General features: G+C 45.0%; 1 protein-coding gene across 1 annotated transcript; it reads left to right on the top strand.

Moving 5' to 3' along the window:
- Window positions 1–11,287: 11,287 nt before the first annotated feature.
- KPRP (keratinocyte proline rich protein) lies at window positions 11,288–13,039 on the top strand. The gene is given in 3 exon segments (XM_013997107.3): window positions 11,288–12,909; window positions 12,911–12,960; window positions 12,963–13,039. Coding segments are annotated over 3 exon segments (1,749 nt in total).
- The last annotated feature ends 6,512 nt before the right edge of the window (window positions 13,040–19,551 follow it).

The following is a 19,551-nucleotide window of genomic DNA, read 5'->3' as shown; positions in this document are numbered from 1 at the left end:
GGGGTGGCTACTGACCTGGATCTTGCCCATAGGGGAGCAGCCACGGGAGCACCTCAGTAACATAGACCCTGCCCCTCTGAACTTTCCCTAGCTTCACACCCTTTCTTTTGTTCCGGAGTTTGAGATGCTTATGTCTTCACACAGCCTGGGCTCCCCACAAGCCCCAAGTCCCCCAACCCCAGACACCCCTCCAGGGAGCCATCAGGACGTAAATCCCACCATGGGAAAAATTAAGTTTCTTCTTCTGGCACCTCTGCTCTTTCCCCTTGATGTCTCACACAAGGTATCACCTTCCTGCACCCTCCTGACCCGTGTGGGTCAGTGTTTCTCCTGGCGACAGTGCCCAGCTCAGGTTCCAGCCATCCCAGGGAGCACCCTGCTTTGTCTCAAAGATGAAGAGCCAGAGCAAGTTGAGTGACCCTTTCCTCTCATCTGGAAAAGGGACCCTTCCCCCACCTGTCAGTCCCAGGCGTGGCGACTAGATATGCCACATGCATACAGAAGCGGTAGCTCTTATTCTTAAGAGCTTAAGAATAATAAGAATGTGAATTAATATTAATAAGGACATTAATAATAAGAATGTGAATTAATATTAACTTGAAGAATGTGCATCATATGGGCCGCCTTTTATTTTTATAACATCTTTTGAAAAATAAGCAAGAAAAACACAATTAACAGAATTAAGTCATGAAGATAAAGATTCAGAGAGGCTGCATGGAGGGTACACACGAGAGCAGAGGCCAGAGCGAAAAGCCCCAATCTCTATTCTTTTAATCATTTCTACAGTCGCATGATCTGACCTATATGATTTTCATACTCCAAATAATTCTGGCCCATGGCAAGCGGTTTCAGAAATGAGTATTTTCTCCATTAAGTGAGCATCATGATGGAATAAAAATAGCTGCAGGGTTAAGTAATAATAATAATGGAATGATGATAAGAATAACAATAACAGCCTTTATTGAAAGCCTATGCGTGGCTTGACTCCTCACCTACCTTTTATGCAGTCTTTCCAATAACATGTGAGGCAGATATTGTTTACATTTTCTATATGATGAAACTAACCAAGGCTCAGAGAGAGTAAGTGACTTGCTCTGCCAGCTTCTTGGTTGGAGGGAGATCCGTGTGATGAGCCCAGGCTTGTCTGCCTGCAAAGCCTTTGCCATTTCCCGAGGGCTCTCAGTCTCCTAACTGGGGTTTACTCCCTGAGATCAAATAAGATAAAATGTTGGCTGTGTCTGATGGTGCCTAAGACTAGTATAGGATCAGCTTCTCCTGGCTTAAGACGGTCTGCACAGCGTGTTCCTGTTTTTTTTTTTTTTTGTTGTTGTTGTTGTTTTTTTTTTTTTACTTTTTAGGGCTGCACCTGTGGCATATGAAAGTTCCCAAGCTAGGAGTTGAATTGGAGCTGTAGCTGTCAGCCTATTCCACAGCCATGGCAATGCAGGATCCAAGGTACATCTGTGACCTACACCACAGCTCACAACAATGCTGGATCCTTAACCCACTGAGAGAGGCCAGGGATCGAATCTGCATCTTCATGGATACAAGTCAGATTCTTAACCTGTTGAGCCACTATGGGAATGCCCTGTGTCCCTGTTTCTGCCACATCTTACCTCACATAGTCTGATACTGTCACTTCTTTGCCGAAAATAGGTGCCCCAAGGGGCGCCCCCCTCCTGCTTCGCAGGCTGCTTTCGGTTCTGGGAATGTGCCACAATCCTTCTTAGCCCCGTGCTGTCCCTTTGCACATGCTTTTCCTCATTCTGGCATGTTCTTCCCCCTGCCTCGTTCCTATTTATCCTTTATCCTTTATTTTTATTTATTTATTTATTTATTTTTATCCTTTAGATCTCAGCCCATGTTCACGTGTTCAGGAAAGCCTTTTCTGATCTCCCTGGCTGGGTAAGCTTTCCCCCATTCTGTGCATTCTGAGTCCTAAGAAGTTCTCATTGCTCTGTGGATCTCTCCTGCCAAATACCAATCAGGGGTGTCACTGGCTCTTTTCCTGTGTGGCCTTTTAAATTAATGTTTGCCATCTTCACTTAACTAAAAGCTATTAGGACAGGGGCTACATTTGATTGCTTCTTTATCTCACCACTGTATCCCCAGGATGGAGCATAATGCTTTATACACAGTAAATACCCAGTAGGTGAATGAATAAATTCATGCAGGGAGGAATTAATGAATCAGCCTCATCGTTATTGCCACCATTCCTTCAATTTTTATTAGCATTTATGTAGCTTTCTAATGGCTCCAGCCCCACAGAATATACTAAAATATGTTTAGAGTCTACCTGAAACTAAAACTCACCTAGGTGCCCTGTATTTTTATTCATTAAATCAGACAACTCTATCACAAAACACTTGCCTTTTTGTGATATAAGCCACCCAATTTCACATTTAGAGGCTCACAATCTCTCTCTCCCATTGGTTTATATGTGTGGCTTTTTCTCTGGAGTTAGAAGGTCAAGTCTTCAGAAGGTGGTGTCTTCGTTCTTTAAGTATCTCTCTTTTATGCTCCTACTCTGTGCCTCCATCTCTCAAAGCTCTTAGCTCACTGCATTGCAGATTTGTTTTTCCTTATTAGACTGTAAGCTTCTTGAGGCCAGAAGCTGTGAGTAGTTGCTCAGGGAGTTTTTGTTGAGTGAACAATAGTGACTATTCTTCATCCAATTCTAGGAATCTGATAGGTGACCTATAAATTCTTGTTGAGTGAACTGGATTTAATGAGCTCTACTTGATGAACTAAGAGCTTATCCATTAGCATAGAGGGTTTGAGATAGTGACTGTTAGTAGGAAAGATACAGAAGAAGCAGTCATCACCAAGAAGAATGAACTATTTCCTTGGATTACAGGTCAGCTCCCAGTGAACATGTCAGCCCGAATGATTTGCATTCACAAGATGCTTAGGGAAAGATGCCTGACTCAGGTTCAAGCAGAGGCTGATCCCAGGAGATATTATGGAAGGTACCATGTGTGGCAGGGAGGTTGGATCTCAAGGAGCTTATGATCCTGTTTCATGATCTGATTTATGTTTTCACCAAGATCTGGGGATATATCTCTACATATGTGTATGATATATATCTCAATATATAGACAAATCTTATACATATAAACACACCTACACAAATACCTATGTCATCTTTATTGAGATAGAATTCACAGTTCATCCATGTAATGTGTACAATTCAATGGTTTTAGTAAATTCACAGAGCTGTATAATCATCACCACAAACTAATTGTATTTATTTATTCATTTCTAATTTTAGAATGTTTTCATCACCCCAAAACAAAATCTTGTAGCTATTTGCACTCACATCCCATCCCCCTGAGCTCTACCTTCTATGTCTACAGCTTTCCTTTTCCTGGACATTTTAAATAAACAGAATCACAGAGTATGTGGCCTTTTGCCACTTACCATAATGTTTTCAAGTTTCATCCATGTTTCAGCATGTATCAAAATGCCATTCCTTGGGAGTTCCATTGTAGCTTAGTGGATTATGAACCTGACTAGTATCCATGAGGATGTGGGTTCAATCCCTGGCTTCACTCTGTGGGTTAAGGATCCAGTGTTGCTGCAAACTGTGGTGTAGGTGGCTTGGATCTGGCATGGCTGTGGCTGTGGCTGTGGCTGGCAGCTGCAACTCCAATTTAACTTTTAGCCTGGGAAATTCCATGTGCCATAGGTCTGGCTATAAAATGTAAAAAAAAAAAAAAAATTCCATTCCTTTATATTGTCAATTAATACTCCATTATATTGGTACGCCACATGTTCTTACCCACTCATTAGCTTATGGATACAAATTACGGTTGTTTCTGCATTGTGACTATTTTGAGTAATGCTTCTATGAAACATTTACGTATACATTTTTTGAGGAGATTGTTAAATTTTGCTTGGTGGAATTTTCATTGTGCTAGGAGGTGAATCATGTAGTAACTCTAACTTTTGAAGAGCTGTCAAACCGTTTTTCACAGTAATCGTACTACATAAATTCCTACCAGCAATATATTGCGAGTTCCTTTTTCTACATATCTGCCTCAACACTTGTTATTACCTATCTTTTTAAATTACAATCATCCTAGTGTATAAGAAGTATTATGTCACTATGGTTTTGATTTGCATTTCCTTAAGGACAAGTGGTGTTAAGCATCATTTCATGTGCTTATTGGCCATTTGTATATATTCTTTGGAGAAATATCAATTAAGATCCCATTATCTATTTTAAAATTGTAACAGCCTTGATATCTTTTTATTATTGAGTTGTTAAGTGTTCTTTATACATTCTAGATACAGGTCCTTTTCAGATATATAATTTTCAAATATTTTCTCCCATTCTGTGAGTCAGATTTTCACTTTCTTTATGGTATCATTTATAGCATAAGAGTTTTTAAAATTTTTATGAAACCCAGTTTTTCTACTTTTAAAATTTTGTCCCTTATGCTTTTGGTGTTGTATCTAAGAAATCATTGCCTAACCCAGCAACATGAAGATTCACTTCTATATTATCTTCTAAGAGTTTTATAGTTTTAGCTCTTACATTTAGGTCTTGATCTGTTTTTAATTCGGTTTTTGCATAAGGTATGAAGAGTCATATATAGTAGTCCTTAGATGTCAGAGCAGGATTGATCGCAGGACCCCCTCTGATACCAAAATCTGAGAATGCTCAAGTCCCCTATGTAGAATGTGTAGTATTTGCAAATAATCTATGCTCATTCTCTATTTACTCTAAATCATCTCCAGATAACTTATAATAACTAGTACAATGTAAATCTTATGGAAATAGCTGTCAGCTCACAGCGAATTCAAGTTTTGTTTTTGAAACTTTTGAGATATTTTCAAAAAATATTTTTGATCTGGGATTTGTTGAATCCATGAAGGCAGAACCTGCAGATACAAAAAGGCAACTGTATTTTATTTTGTTTTATTTTGGGCCACACCCACTGCATATGGAAGTTCCCAGGCTAGGGGTCGAATCCAAGTTGTAGCTGCTGGCCTATGCCACAGCCATAGCAATGCGGGTTCTGAGCCATATCTGTGACCTACACCACAGCTCACGGCAATGCCAGATCCTTAACCCATTGAGCGAGGCCAGGGATTGAACTTGTGTCCTCACAGAGACTATATCAGGTCCTTAACCTGCTGAGCCACAATGGGAACACCTTAATGTCTTTGTGCTAATAAAAGAGATTTATAAAGAATAATGATGTTTTACAGTAATAAATTTACCACAAGATTAAATTTAGGTAGTTTATCATTTAAACCCACAGCAAACAATTCAAACATAAAAAGTAAGCCTATATCTTTACATTAAATTTAATCAGTGAATCTCACCTTCTTTCTAGCCAACTCATGTTTACAGAGTTCTTTGCTAGTATCCAATTAGATAACCAACTCTTAGTTGGCTTCAGGGACATATTACAAGACAGAGTTTCATAATGTCATTGAACAAACATTTAATGGGCAATTTCTAGGAACCTGGTTTTCTGCTAAGCACAGTTTTCTGCCACCAAAATATTTCATCATCCAGTGAAGAAACCAGACTTATCAGCAAAAAAGTGCAATATTTGTAGATCCTAGAAAAGAAGACTGTTTGGGGCCCCCAAATGGCTCATTTTACCTGGGGTGGTGGTGAGAACAGAGCCAAGTAAAAGTGATGGAGACATTTGTTTTGAGCTGAATATGAGGAAAATATTAGTAGACTTTGGCATACAAGAGGCTTTGGAGTAGGTGGAGGGAAGGGAGCAGGAAAGAGTGTTCTTAGCAGAGGAAAGAATTCTGAGAAAAAGCAGTGAAACAAAGTGTCAGCCTATACTGAGGGTACTTGTGAGGAGTGGGATGTAGCTAAAACCTTATCTGTAACAAGAGACAGACTGACATCTGATGTGTCTTTGCCAGTGAGCCTCCTTTAGTGTTCTCTGAATCAATGGATATTGGTACCCCATGATGCTCTCTTGGTAACATTCTATGAGGCCGAGGATCTGGTTAAGCAGGACTCTCCATTCACTGGTTAAGCAGGACTCTCCATTCACCACTGTGACAACTGTCTGAGGGTTTACTCTGATTTAAAATGTAGTTGGGGGAGTTCCCGTGGTGGCGCAGTGGTTAACGAATTCGACTAGGAACCATGAGGTTGCGGGTTCAATCCCTGGCCTTGCTCAGTGGGTTGAGGATCCAGCGTTGCCGTGAGCTGTGGTGTAGTTTGCAGATGCGGCTCAGATCCCGTGTTGCTGTGGCCCTGGCGTAGGCTGGTGGCTACGGCTCTGATCAGACCCCTAGCCTGGGAACCTCCATATGCCACGGGAGCAGTCCAAGAAATGGCAAAAAGACAATAAATAAATAAATAAAATGTAGTTGGTTGAGTTTTGTCTTAGATGCAGAATTCTATTATCATGTGATGGTGTGAGCATTGCAGGATAGTCAGTAAGCCCTTCAGAAGCTCCAAGTTCCCTGTATAAGAAGTACAACTTGCCTAGCCTGGTTTCTATCCTCTCAATGGAAAACACATTTATTACTATTAACTGAGCAACATTATCGAGTTTGCAAAATGTGAAAAAGAGGTAAAGCAGATATATAATGTCCTACTGCCTCAGTTCTGTACATTGACCATTTATGCTCTTCCAACCTAGCCTCTCTCTCTGTATTCCTCCTCTATATCTTTACATCTTTTCATATATCTATTTGATGCCTCAGTTACTATCCTTATTGTGCTTGCTTTGTCTTTTATCTTTTTTAATTTTTAATTTCTCTCTCTCTTTTTTTTTTTTTTTTCTTTTTTGGTCTTTTTAGGGCTGCGCCTGCAGCACATGGAGGTTCCCAGGCTAGGGGTTGAGTCGGAGCTGCAGCTGCTGGCCTACACCACAGCCACAGCAACTCGGGATCCAGGCCATGTCTGCAACCTACACCACAGCTCACGGCAATGCCGGATCCTTAACCCACTGAGCCAGGCCAGGGATGAACCCGAGTTCTCATGGATACTAGTCAGGTTCATTAACCACTGAGCCACAATGGGAACTCCATTTTGTCTTTTATGTTGTAATGCCTGTGTTAAGGGTGGTTGCAGAGAGATTTGGAGAGCTCTTCTGCTCTGTTTACTATTAGCTTTTCTTGGTTCCCCCTGACATAGTCCTTAGGTGTCCTTGTTTCTTATCTATTAAACAGCCACACTCAATTTGTACCATTTATACTTCTGTATTTTTTTAAATCTATAACTTCATCTCTACCTTTTGTAATATAATTTATTATATATATCTTCTTTTTATAATTTTTGTACATAGATAGTCAGCTCTCTCGATATCTTTATATCAATTTTTGTAAATCACTACTTGTAGATTCATACCATCATTATTTGTAGATTCATATTGTTATATTTCTAGCCATATATATTTCAATTGACATCTATCTATAATATTGTTGAAAACTCTAACACCTAGCCTCACGTCATCATCAAGACATAACTTCCAGGCTCTTTCTCGTAACTCTGCTCACTTCTCTTTGTAAAAAGCAAGAGCAGGAAAAAACAGGGGTTGCAGAGCTCTTGGTCTATGGATTGAACAATATCAGCTCACTCTCTAGTGGTTAAAAATGTGTGAACCAAGCCCAGTTTCATGCCTTTCTTCCATCAGCTATCCATCCATCCATCAACAGACTCCTAGTAAGTCAGGAATGTAGGGATGCAAAGATGAGTAAGATAGGGATTCTCTCTTCCAGAGGAGCACATTCTATCGAGATGAGTGGGAAAGACACAGCTTTTAGGATTCATAATTCACATTCTGGTGGTCACACAGCTGGTCTGTGTTTTCCCTTTTGTGTTTTCACTGATTTATACCTACTTTCTAGGCCAATATCAAGCTTGGGGCTATCCAAGTTCAGAGCATCTTGGCTAAATTGTGTGATCAGAGAAATAATTTCTAATAGAATGAAAGAGGCCTAGTCTGAGATGAGAACTAACTGGAGCCTTGTTCTTCCAAGGCAGCCATTAGCTTTAGGTCCTAAACAGGTTCCTCTCTCTGGGCTTCAGAATCCCCACCTGTAGAATGTAAGGTGGAGTCAGATAATTCCTGGGGTCCTTATTGCTGTGACCTTCTGAAAATCTGTGATCCCACTCAAGTTTGTACTGATGGTGTCCAGAGACTAGGGATCTTGACCTTGCCTGGTTGGTCTGGGCAGAGGCTTCCCCATGGGATGGATTTCACAGCCATGACTGGCATGTGCACTGTAGGCCACAAAGCACTTTCATAGCCATTATCTGATTTTATCTTCATGAGAACCTGGTGAAGCAAATATTTTCACTCCCAACTTCATATGAGGAAACTAAAGCCCAGAGAAATAAATGGCTAATGAGGTGCTAAGTACTTTAGATCAATTATCTCATTTAATTCACACATTAATCCTATGACTTTTCTAATTCTTCTTCCTCCTTTTTTTCCTCTTCTTTACTCTTCCTCTACCTCTTCCTCTTTCTCCTCCTTCTTCTTTTACTTCTTCCCATTTCATAGTTAAGGTAGCTGAGGCTTATGGAGGTTAAGGAGTTTTAATCCCCATTTGCAAGTATTAGAGTTCATATTTAACCCCAAGCCTATCTATCTTTCAAGTCTCTGCTCATAATCTTTGTCAGAATCTTCAATGCCCACAGAAGCTGGAGGTTTTACATAAACAAGTAAAATGGTACAGGCAGAGAGATTATTTCACTTTCCTTTAATTTCACCCAAGAAAAATAAGAGGGCAAATAAAACAACAAAAGGAAACCTACACTTGACATTGCATTGTGGATATAATCAAGAGTGTATATGCCCTATTTAAGAGGGGCGGCTATTAATTAATATTATGGAAGGTAGGCTCATCTATGCCAGACCTTTTGACCTTAGAAGAAAAGGTAGATATCTGGAATCTTAGTAAAGTCTCCCTCTTTCTGAATTTAATGATTGCTAATAAAATTATGTAAGTGAAAACTATGTTCACACAAGGGAAAAAGGCATCCCATCTTGACGGTATCTGGCTCTCAGGATGCCAGGTTATTATTACTGTTCTGCGCTATGCTCTGTTCAAGCTTTAGCTTAGCACCTGCTGTAAAGCCATCAGGTTGCTCAGCTCAGGACTGGGATGAAGCAGGCAACCATCAGTCCAGATGTGTCTGTTGCTCAGGGCCAGCGTTCATTCTGAGAGGATGCTAGATATTCTTGTCTGGACACTTTTGTATAAAACAATTGCCTTCATTCTTACCACAACTCAGGAAAATAGATTTAATTATCTCCATTTTGCATATAAGTGAACTAATATTCAGGTTGGTTATAAAGGTCACAGTTGTAAGTAGCCAAACCTGGGATGTTAGACTCACTTCTGACCTAATATACTCTTCATGCTATAGAGTTGCCTCTATCTTTGAGATGATTTTAATTGCCTATGATTTATTTTCAAGAGAGAATCCCACCTCTTTTATATCTATTTGGTGAGAATCTGAGACAAGGAGGAGGGTAGGGGCCTGGAATCATCTTCTAAGAGAGAAGATACCTTTGTCACCCTCATCATCCCCACCACCAGGTGGTCTAGGGACAGAGAAAAACCACTGGGGTGAAAAAGGAGGAAGAAAACAAGAATCTGTTCGTTAATAGGTCAGAAGCTTTGACACTAAGGCGAGACACTCCCACATTCTGTAGGTGACTCCCAGGACAGGCATACAGGGAGGGGACTGCTTGCTGGAATGCCAAGCTGGGTGATGCCAGGCAGATGCCAACCAGTTGTCTCATGGTCCAAGCCATACCCAGAAGCCTTTATATAAAGACAGCCCAATGTCCAGATGCCTCAGCCTTAATGACTGCTTGCCTGTGAGGAGGGTGAGTCTAGGGTTTGGGTTCTGGGATTGGGGTCTGGATGATGTTCAGGGGGTGCCCAGATTCATAAGGGTGAGGCATAGTGAGGGGAGAAACTGGGAGCAGAGGAAGAGAGATATATCCTTCAGAGGAGAAGAGTCTAGAAGGATGGAAGAAGAGTTTCCATGGAGTTTGGGTAAAGAACTGGGGTGCTGAAGTCAGTGTATTTTTCTTGGATAATCCTAGGCTTATCCTCGGGTACCATTTTCCTTCCTCAGGATCTCTCTCTCTGGAAAAGATGCGTTGGTAATTTACACCTTGTAAGTAAACGTGTGTGAAGGAGGGTTCCTTAAGGGCATATATACTTATTCTCTACAAATGGACAATGGAAAGCTTGGGTCCTCATTAGAAGTATTTCAATATGTGTTTTGTTGGGAGATGTGTTTTGTTGGGTGAGCTAATTGTTAAATCAGGTCCTGTGCTCTGCCGGTCACACACAGGTGACCAGGCACATTTGGGGAGGTAAGAGGAGTGGGGACTGCCCTCAGTTTCTCCCTGGATAAGTGTGGTGGTGAAGAGCATGTATGGATCCCCCATATGGTGTTTGTAACACATGGAGAACCTTATGTGTGCCTGAATGTCAGTCTCGTGGTTTAGGAAAGTAGCACTTTCTGGGTTACCCCAAGTTAGGTAGTCACAGCCTGCCTCTCAGAGGGGCTGGAGGCAAAACATTTATGAGTTTAGCAGACCACCCAGTTCAGTGATTAACATCAGGTTGGTCCTGAGCCTTTCCAAGGATCGTGTGCTTGGTATGTTCTTGTTTAGCATACGTCCATGAGGGCTTGTTTAAGCAAATTCACCTAAAAAGCTTGAATAGAGAGAAACAAACATTTTATGTTGGATTTGAGCTGCCCAGTAACTGACTGGATCCTTTACTCTCCAATAACATGCTTCTTTGAGCATAGATGGTACCAGTGGGCTTGTTCCATATGTTCATTTTTGCATGTTTACACATAAGTGTGTGTGTATGTGCTGCCACTGTGTATGCTTGAGGATATCTAAGCTCCTGTGTGTGCAGTTCCCACTTTGGGCTACAGCTCTGGGAGGATGGTTTGTCTCTATTTCCTGCGGAGTTCCCTCCCTCGTCTTAGGACCTGAGGAAGTGGCGGAATCCTCTTGTCATCAGCGCCCTCTTGTGCTGGACACTGGTGTGCCCACCTGCAATCCTGGCTGTGCCTTTGAAGCTCCCTCTGGTTGGGTCCTTTGGCAGATCCAAGGCAGCTCTTGAGGGCAATGACTAATCTTGGGTCCAGCTAACTCGGTAAGGATTCTTGAATGCAAATCAAGGGTAGGGGAAGAAAGACCAGGGAAGAAGCAGGTGTCTTTTCATTGGTCCTGGTCCCTCTTCCTCAACAACTCTCACCCTCTTGACCCTGGTCTTTCTACCCTCAGGTTCTGCTTAGCTGCCCATCAGAACCATGTGTGACCAGCAGCAGATTCAGTGTTGCCTGCCGCTCCCACAGTGCTGTGTGACAGGTTCCTCCTTCTACCCTTCCCAGTCCCCCTATGCCGGGAGCCAGGTGGTGGTCCAAGTCCCTTGTGAGATGCAAATTGTGGAGTGCCCTGCACCATGCCCAGTTCAAGTTTCCCAGGTAAAATGCCAGGCTCCATGTCAGTCCCAGACCACGCAGGTGAAGTGCCAAGATAACTGCCAGTCTAAGACCACGCAGGTGAAGTGCCAAGCTCCTTGCAAGTCTAAGACCACCCAGGTCAAGTGCCAGGCTCCAAGCCAGTCTCAAATTTCCTGTGTTCAGTACCAGGCTCCATGCCAGTCTGAGGGTTCCCATGTGCAATATGAAGCCCCATGCCCTGTGCAGCCCTGCTACGTGGAATGTGCTCCAGTTTGTTATACAGAAACTTGTTATGTGGAATACCCGGTCCAGACCTATGTACCCTGTCCACCTCCTCAGCCTGTCAAGACTTATGTAGCAGGTCCCTCAGTGTGCCAGACTCAGGGAAGATTCTCCACGCAGTGCCAATATCAGGGCTCCTACAGCAGCTGCGCCCCCCAGCGTCAGTCCCGGGCATCGTTTAGCACCTGCGCACCCCAATGTCAGACCCAGGGCACTTATGGGAGCTTCACTGCGCAGCGCCGCTCTCGGAGCACCAGCAGATGCCTCCCTCCTCGCCAGCTGCAGCCTTCTTACCGCAGCTGCTCCCCGCCACGACGATCTGAGCCCTACTACAACAGCTGCCTGCCATCAAGATGCTCTTCAGGTTCCTATAACTACTGCACTCCACCCCGCCGCTCTGAGCCCATCTATAGCAGTGGCTGTCCTCGGCGTCCCACTTCAGGCTGTACTCAGAGATGTGGACCCAAGTGCCGAATAGAGATTTCCTCCCCCTGCTGCCCTAAGCAGGTTCCCCCCCAGAAGTGTGCTGTTCAGATTCCTCCCATCAGACGCTGCTCTGAGAGATGTGCCCCACGACCCTCCTGGGGAACCACCTACCCGGAGCCTTGCCCACTCCCAAGCTTCCGTCCTCCGCGTCGTTTGGACCAGTGTCCAGAGCCATCCTTGCAGCGATGTCCACTTCCAGCTCCACGCCCACGTCCACTTCCAGCTCCACGCCCACGCCCACTTCCGGCTCCACGCCCACTTCCGGCTCCACGCCCATGCCCACTTCCAGCTCCACGTATGTGTTCATGTCCAGAACGATGTGCAAGTCCAGAGTTCCGTCCTTGTCCTCCACCACGGCAACTTTCAGAACCCTGTCTGTGTCCGGAACCACGTCCAGCCCCACGTCCAGCCCCGCGTCCAGTCCCGTGTCCTCGCCCAGCGCAGTGTGAGCCTACAGAGCCACGTCCATGTCCCCAGCGCTGTGAGCGCCAAGAATCTTGCCCACTTCCAGAACCAATTCCTTTTCCATTGCCCTGCCCAAGCCCAGAGCCATGTGTGGAGCCTCAGCGTTGTCCTAGCCCATGCTCAGGCCCAAATCCAAATCCATGCATAAGAGATCTAGGCTGTCATGAGTCCAGTCCATGCCACCTGGACACTGAGGCCCCCAGCTGTGGAACAGCTGGTTATAACCTGGGGCAAGAGTGGCGCTAGCTGTAGACCTTGTGGTGTGTTTCCAGAGCCACAGGGTCCTGGTGGTGTGGAGGCCAAGGAGGCACCCATGTTGGAGTGAAAGGTGGGGCCTGCGCTTGAGCAAAGGGTGCCTATTTTTAAGGAAAGCATGGCTGAGACATCCCTACCTCTTGCCCTGGAAGTATATCTCCTCCATTCTCATAAGCTACCGTTTCCAGCCTATTCCAGTTCAAATCTCTCCAAAGATAATCAGAAGCTCCCTGCTTCAGAGGTGATGACCAAACTCTGCGTGCCTTCTCAGGATCCACACCTGGGTCTCAGACACCAATCTAGCCTTGCATCTTAGCTTCTCACCTAAACATATCCTCAGTTCTGACCAGACTAATCCGGCTACCAGGGCACATCTTGGTGTTCCCCAGGACATACTTTGTGGTCTCTGCTCACTTTTCTGCCACTACCTGGACCACTTCTCTGCTACTCCCAGCATCTGGAATCAAACCCATCATTCAAGACCTCTTCCTTGGAGCCTTTTCTGTGTGTTCCTACCTTCAGGAGTCTGGGCTGCCTTCACAGAACTCACTGCACCATCCATTGGCAACTGCCTTGAAACATCTCTTGAATTTTCATTTTGCTTTTCAGGTGTGTTTGTCTTACCTGCCCAACTAGGTTATAAATTCCCATTTGAGTGGAATAAGAGTATCTCTAAAGCCCCATGTTTCTCCTGGGGCAGGCAGCTGCTCAGCAAAGCTTATGGGTTGGCAACTTGAGCCATGGTCTTTGTCTTGATGAGCAGCTCCTTACTGAGACAAGAGGAAACCATGTAACAATAAAGAAGATGATACCCTCACAGTCTATAAGTCCTGAATGATACCTGTGTTTCACTCCTTCCTGACTCTCTGGGATGAGGTGTTTTTTTATTTTTAATTTTTCTTCTTGGGTTTATTTTACCCATGGTCTAAGCTTCCCTTTAGACTGGAGTGGGGCTTCCTTGTGGGGCTTCTGTCTCCCCTCAGTGTCCATGGTCTCTGCTGGGAAAGGGATGAGGAATGAAGGGACAGGGAGAATAACTCTTGCTCCCTAATTTAGAGGTAAAAATCTCAGGCTTGGGTTGGGCAGGTCACCCAACTCTGGGGCATCAGTCACAGCCATGCAACATCTGTGGAGCTGAGGGCGGGGAGGAGGAGCCCATGGAGGCTCTCTGGGATAGTTTGTACAGGAGATACTCTTCTTTTGTTCAGAATAAATGATTAGCTTTCTCTCTCTCGCTCACTCGCTTTTTTTTTTTTTTTTGACATAATAGAAAAGGAAATATCTGAGGCTGACTTCGCATTCCTTCATTGCTCCCAAACTCCACTAGGCGTGGGTGGTCTTGGGTGCATGAAGGTAGGATTTGGAGGGGCAGAAAGGATGAGATGCCTCTTCCTTCTACTCCCAGCACATGGATGCCACAGGGGATGCTGGGAAATGAATGTTGCTGGGGATGGGCCCTCCCCAGAGAGGGAGAGTATCCTGAGCCACCCTGGTCTGTAGAGGATGAAAGAGGTTCCTATTAGGACAGCAGGAGGTAGCTTTGGCCTTGGCAAGAGTGGCCTCCTCCACACAGGCCACAATCCCAGGGGCCCCCCAGATCCAGCTCCATAGTTAGGAACCACAAATCCAGGGCCTGACTCTGCAGATGTATTTCCCTCCCCCAAGGGATCTAGTCCCACAGGGTCGATGGTGAAGACCTGAGAGTCCACTTAGTAAAAGCCTGTGTTATATAAAGGAAAACCAAGGCTCTTATGTGAAATCCACTTATTCATTTTTTTAAATTGACAAATATTAAATGCTTACTGCTAGGAAGATACTGGCAAAAGGGACATAATGCTTGCTATCACAGAGCTTATGGCCTAGCACACTGGTTCTCAGTATGGTACCCAAACCAGCAGCATTAGCATCGCCTAGGACCTTGTTAGAAATGCCCATGTATCACCCCAGACCCACTGAAGCTGAGACTCTGGGAGTGAGGTTTGGAAAGCTGTGTTTTAATCAGCCCTCACCCCGGGTATTTCTGATGCCCAGTAATGTTTGTTTATTACTGAGTTAGTGAAGCACCTCATGCAGGTAGAAAATGAATAGGTATATGAATGTGTGTTGTGTATGCTTGTGTGTAGACATATCCTCTCATCTCCACAGCAGCCCATCACACAGGCGTTATCATCTTCCCATTTTGCAGAGATGGAAGCCTAAGCACACAGGATTTATGTGACTTGTGTAAGCTGTTCAGCCAGACAGGATCCCCAGCCTATACTCTTTCCTGTTACACACGGCACTGCTCATCTTGGTCCCAGCCTCTTCCATAGGTCTTTCCTGCATCAACCCAGTCTTTTTCCCAACAACATTTTGGAATTATTTCACAAGTTATTTTCACCAGTCCCACGTGGCTTCCTCTCTTAAAATCCAGGTTGCTCTGGGACTGTACCCACTCCTTGGCACATGGCCCAAGGGCCTGACAGGGCTCCCATGGAGCACGTGTAGGTTTCCATCACCCAGCCCCTGGGTAGGGGTGACATAGCAGGATGGGGAGAGGCCTGGAAGCCCCAGAAGACACTTAGGTCTTGCCCCTGTTCTCACATACACGCTGCTGGACAAGGACCTCCCTTCCTGGGGGTGAGAGGGGAGCAGCTCATCCCCTCAAGCTTCAGAAGAAACACAGCCTGGCTGTGAGGCATTCACTCCAAAGAAGCCACACCCTCCCCAAGTGTAGGGACCAGGTCACTATCACAAAGGCTCTTCACTGCAATGAACCATGACCTGTGCTCTTTGGGGACAGACTCTGGTTCCAGGATAACTAGGCCTGGCTATGGAAAGGGACTGGGAAGATGGTAGAATAGAGGGGTTTCTGGGTGAGTTGGGCTGGAGCCGAACCAGGGAACCCCTGACAGCCTGGTGGTCCCTGATAGACCTGGGTTGTGGCACCATCTCTCTGTAGCCAGAGAAGCTCAAGGCCAAACATTCTCTCTCCTGAGGTGCTGGTCTGATCTGGGCTCAAAGGTCCTTAAATTCCTCTGACAGGATGTCCGGCCCTGAGCCTCCAGGCAGGCCCACAGCAAAAAGTCACAGCTCATCTACAGCAGCTCAGAGAAGGGGTACCCAGGGTGATGTGTCTGCAGGTCCCTGTGGGGACTTTGCTTCTTTCTCAGGATGTGCCTCTGTACCTGTTGTCTCTGTTGGTGTGCTTTAAAAGTTTGGGGCTTTGAAAATACATTTGGCACTGGGGACAGTAACCTCAGGATCGAGGTACCCAGCAGTCCTTCAATCCTGGCTTTCGATGGCCCTGCCCAGGCATCTCCTCCACTCCCCAGCCTCCAGCCCTTCATGGATGACCTGCCTCCCAACACTCTGCCTTTTCTTTCTATGCCAACCATTTGAACAAATCTTAAAGTGTCTCCTGGATCAGGGCTGAACAGTCCCATTCCAGAGCAAAAAAGACCATTTATAACATTTTTAAAGGAGTTCAACAAGGAGTTCCCAATGTGGCTCAGTGGGTTACAAACCCAACTAGTATCCATAAGGATGTGGGTTCGATCCCTGGCCTCACTCAGTGGGTTAAGGATCTGGCATTGCCATGAGCCGTGGTGTAGACACGACTTGGATCCCGCATAGCTGTGGCTGTGGCGTAGGCTGGCACATTCTCAGTGTAGAGTGAGGAAGTTGCACCAAATGTCCTCAAGGGTTCTTTTCAGACCAAGTAAGTTATCCTTATCCATAATGCCTCTGTCGCAGGAACAAAGCTAGGGTGAAATAATCTGGGAACACGCAGAAAGACTAGAATTCCAGGATTCACCCCAGACCTACTTAATTTGAATTTCCAGCAATAAAACCTGGGACCTCCATTTGAAAATTATTCTGATCAGCTGGAGGGGGACCATCACGATTGTGAATACCCAAGTATCTGAGCTTATTCCATGTCCTCAAGGAAAGAGGAAACTTGCACACACCTGGCCACAGCGTGAATGGGATGTGGATATGGTGACCAATGGTGCTGACTGTTAAAAATCTTTTGGCAGGAGGTTTTTATGTAGTTATGTAATTACCCTCTGTGTGGGGTCAAATTCCTACTCCTTCTAGTAGTCTAGAAGCACCTCAAGATGAAGCACCTCTTCCAGTACCACTGCCAGTAAAAATACCCAGAATGGGGTTCTTTTAAGTGGCTGAGGGAGGGCAGTTGTCTGGTATATGTAATGCATATTTTTACTGGGAGGCTGAGCTTTGGTATATCTGTCCTTTACCTAGGCATCACCTACACATTGAGAGGGAGAAATTCCACACCCCATAGTTTTTCCAACAGACTAGAATAGTCCTGGATGAATAAGCAAATAGAACCATCATGCATAAGGGAATAGCTTAGCTGTTTATAATGGCATAGGTGGGAGGTTGATAGGAATCCTAAGACAGGCAATGCACAGGTAGATACCACACAGACGTATAGGAGAATAGCCAGGAGGTGAGCAGCTTTGATCTTGGCCATTGCATACGCCTGATTTCGACCTGGTGGACATCCCAGGGAATCCACATGCCTCTGGCCTGAAATGAGTTAGGAAGAGAGGGTGATGCATGATGATAACCTGCAGGTTGCCCCATCACCAGTGGCCATCAACCTCATTCCTCCAAGAGCAGAAGCTTCCTGACCTGGAAGACTAAGCTAGAAGTACCTTGAGGCCTAGGAATGGCCCATGCTGTGCCAAACCCACCCATCACGTTCCTCACTACACCCTGTCATAGGTGCCCTGGGCTGGGTTTGCACCTTTCCTCTGTTTTCCAGTGTTACATATGTCAGGAAACAAAACAAAACAAAACAAAACACTTAATGACTTATATCAACCAATCCAGTTATTTGCCAAATATTTATGGAGACTCGGCTCTCTGCCAGGAAATATGCTTGCCCAGAAATGCAATGGTGAGCAAGGCAGATGCTGTCTCACTCAGAGTTTGAGAGACAAGAGAGTTTATGAGAGCTTCAACATGGGAGGTGCAGGGTACCCAGGAAGCCCATAAGAGGGGCACTTGAGGGCATCAAGTGCCTGGAGGAGATGACTTGACAATTGGAAATTACCTACTGAATAGAAGGAAGAGAAGAATGTTCCAGAAAGAGATAACAAGCAGGTAGGCTGTCAGCATGACTGGCAAAATGACAGCCCAGGGAGGGATATTTCTTCCCCCATTGACCATCTCTTTCTTTCCTGGTTCCTAACACTTTTAATATGTTAGGAACCAGGAAAGGCAAAGAAAAGCCCATACTCCATTTATCTGGTCTGTAGACTCCACCCTTAGCCTGCTCTAATGAACTTCTTATCAAGTCTTCCTTTTAGAGGAAGACTTAAGAACAAACTAACCAGTTCCCTGGCCTTGTTCAGTGCATTAAGGATCCAGTATTGCCACAAGCTGTGGCACAGGTCACAGATGTGACTCAGATGTGACTCTGGCTGTGGTGTAGGCCAGCAGCTACAGCTCCAATTTGCCCCTAGCCCAGGAACATCCATCTACAGGTGCTGCCATTAAAAAAAAAAAAAAAAAGAATAAACTGTTCAAAATTCCAGATGACTTCAAGTTATGGGGGAAAATTGAAGAGTAGATACTGATTCAACATGAGTTAGAATAATGGCCCAAATCTGACAAGATAACAATATAAAATGTGAAGTTTTGCATTTAATTAAGAGTTTAATTGCATTTAAGATAGAAGATGATGAGTATTTGTGCATTAACACAGATAGATAGAGCTTGGTTGATTAAAATCTTAATATGGGCCAAGAGTGAGATTGGACCCCTAGGTTGGGAACCTCCATATGCTGTGGGTGCGGCCCTAAACCCCCCCCCCCCCAAAAAAAAGGAGAGAGAAAGAGAGAGAAATGACCATTGGTGTATGGATGCAACCCAGCCAGTTTACCACTAGTGTGGTTCCTTGGGTCTCCTCAGCCAGAGGGAGAGGAAGTACCAGGGAGGAGAGGCTTTCAATCAGGACTGCTTTCTAGGCTGGAATGAAGATTGAGCCCTTAGTCACTGGAAGGCCTTCCGACTTGACCTCACCTGGATAAAAAGGCTGGCTTGAGCAAGAATTTCATCCATCAGTTCTTCCCACAACATCCCATCCACATTCCTCAGAGGTTTCTTTTGTTCTGTCAGAAGCCCAGGAGCTGTTTCCGATGAGTAGCGCCTTAGTTTCCAATGAGTAGAGTCTTAAGCATTTTGTAGTAAAACAGGGCTTCTCACCCTCCCCAGTAATGACTTTTGGAGCCGGATACTTTGTTTGGGGAGCGCTGTCCTGTGCATGGTAGGATGTTAAGCATCATCCCTGAGCTCTACGCATTAGATGACAGCATCAAACACAGCCCCGCTCTTCCCTGACAGGGCGATGAAACACGTCTCTAGACCGTCACATCAGGGGGTGTGTGGGGGGGTGCAAAATCCACCCACCCTCCCTTATCAAGAGCCACTGAGTTACAGAAATCCAGCTCTTGTGTTCAGGGCACTTCAAATCCAAGAAAGAATCCAGACTCCCGTTTCCTCCATCTCAAAGGACTCCCAACCATGAACACTGAAAAGGCTCCACAATGTAAGGCAGGTGCACAGGCCAACACAGGCAAGGAGTTCCAGCTTTAAGGATCTGTTGAAAC

The sequence above is a fragment of the Sus scrofa genome, chromosome 4 (genome assembly GCF_054392235.1).
Source record: "Sus scrofa isolate SSC_HxYL_T2T_F1_AM1 chromosome 4, Sscrofa_HxYL_maternal_Yorkshire_Landrace_v2.0, whole genome shotgun sequence".
Taxonomy (NCBI): Eukaryota; Metazoa; Chordata; class Mammalia; order Artiodactyla; family Suidae; genus Sus; species Sus scrofa.
This window is presented reverse-complemented; position numbering and strand designations above follow the sequence as displayed.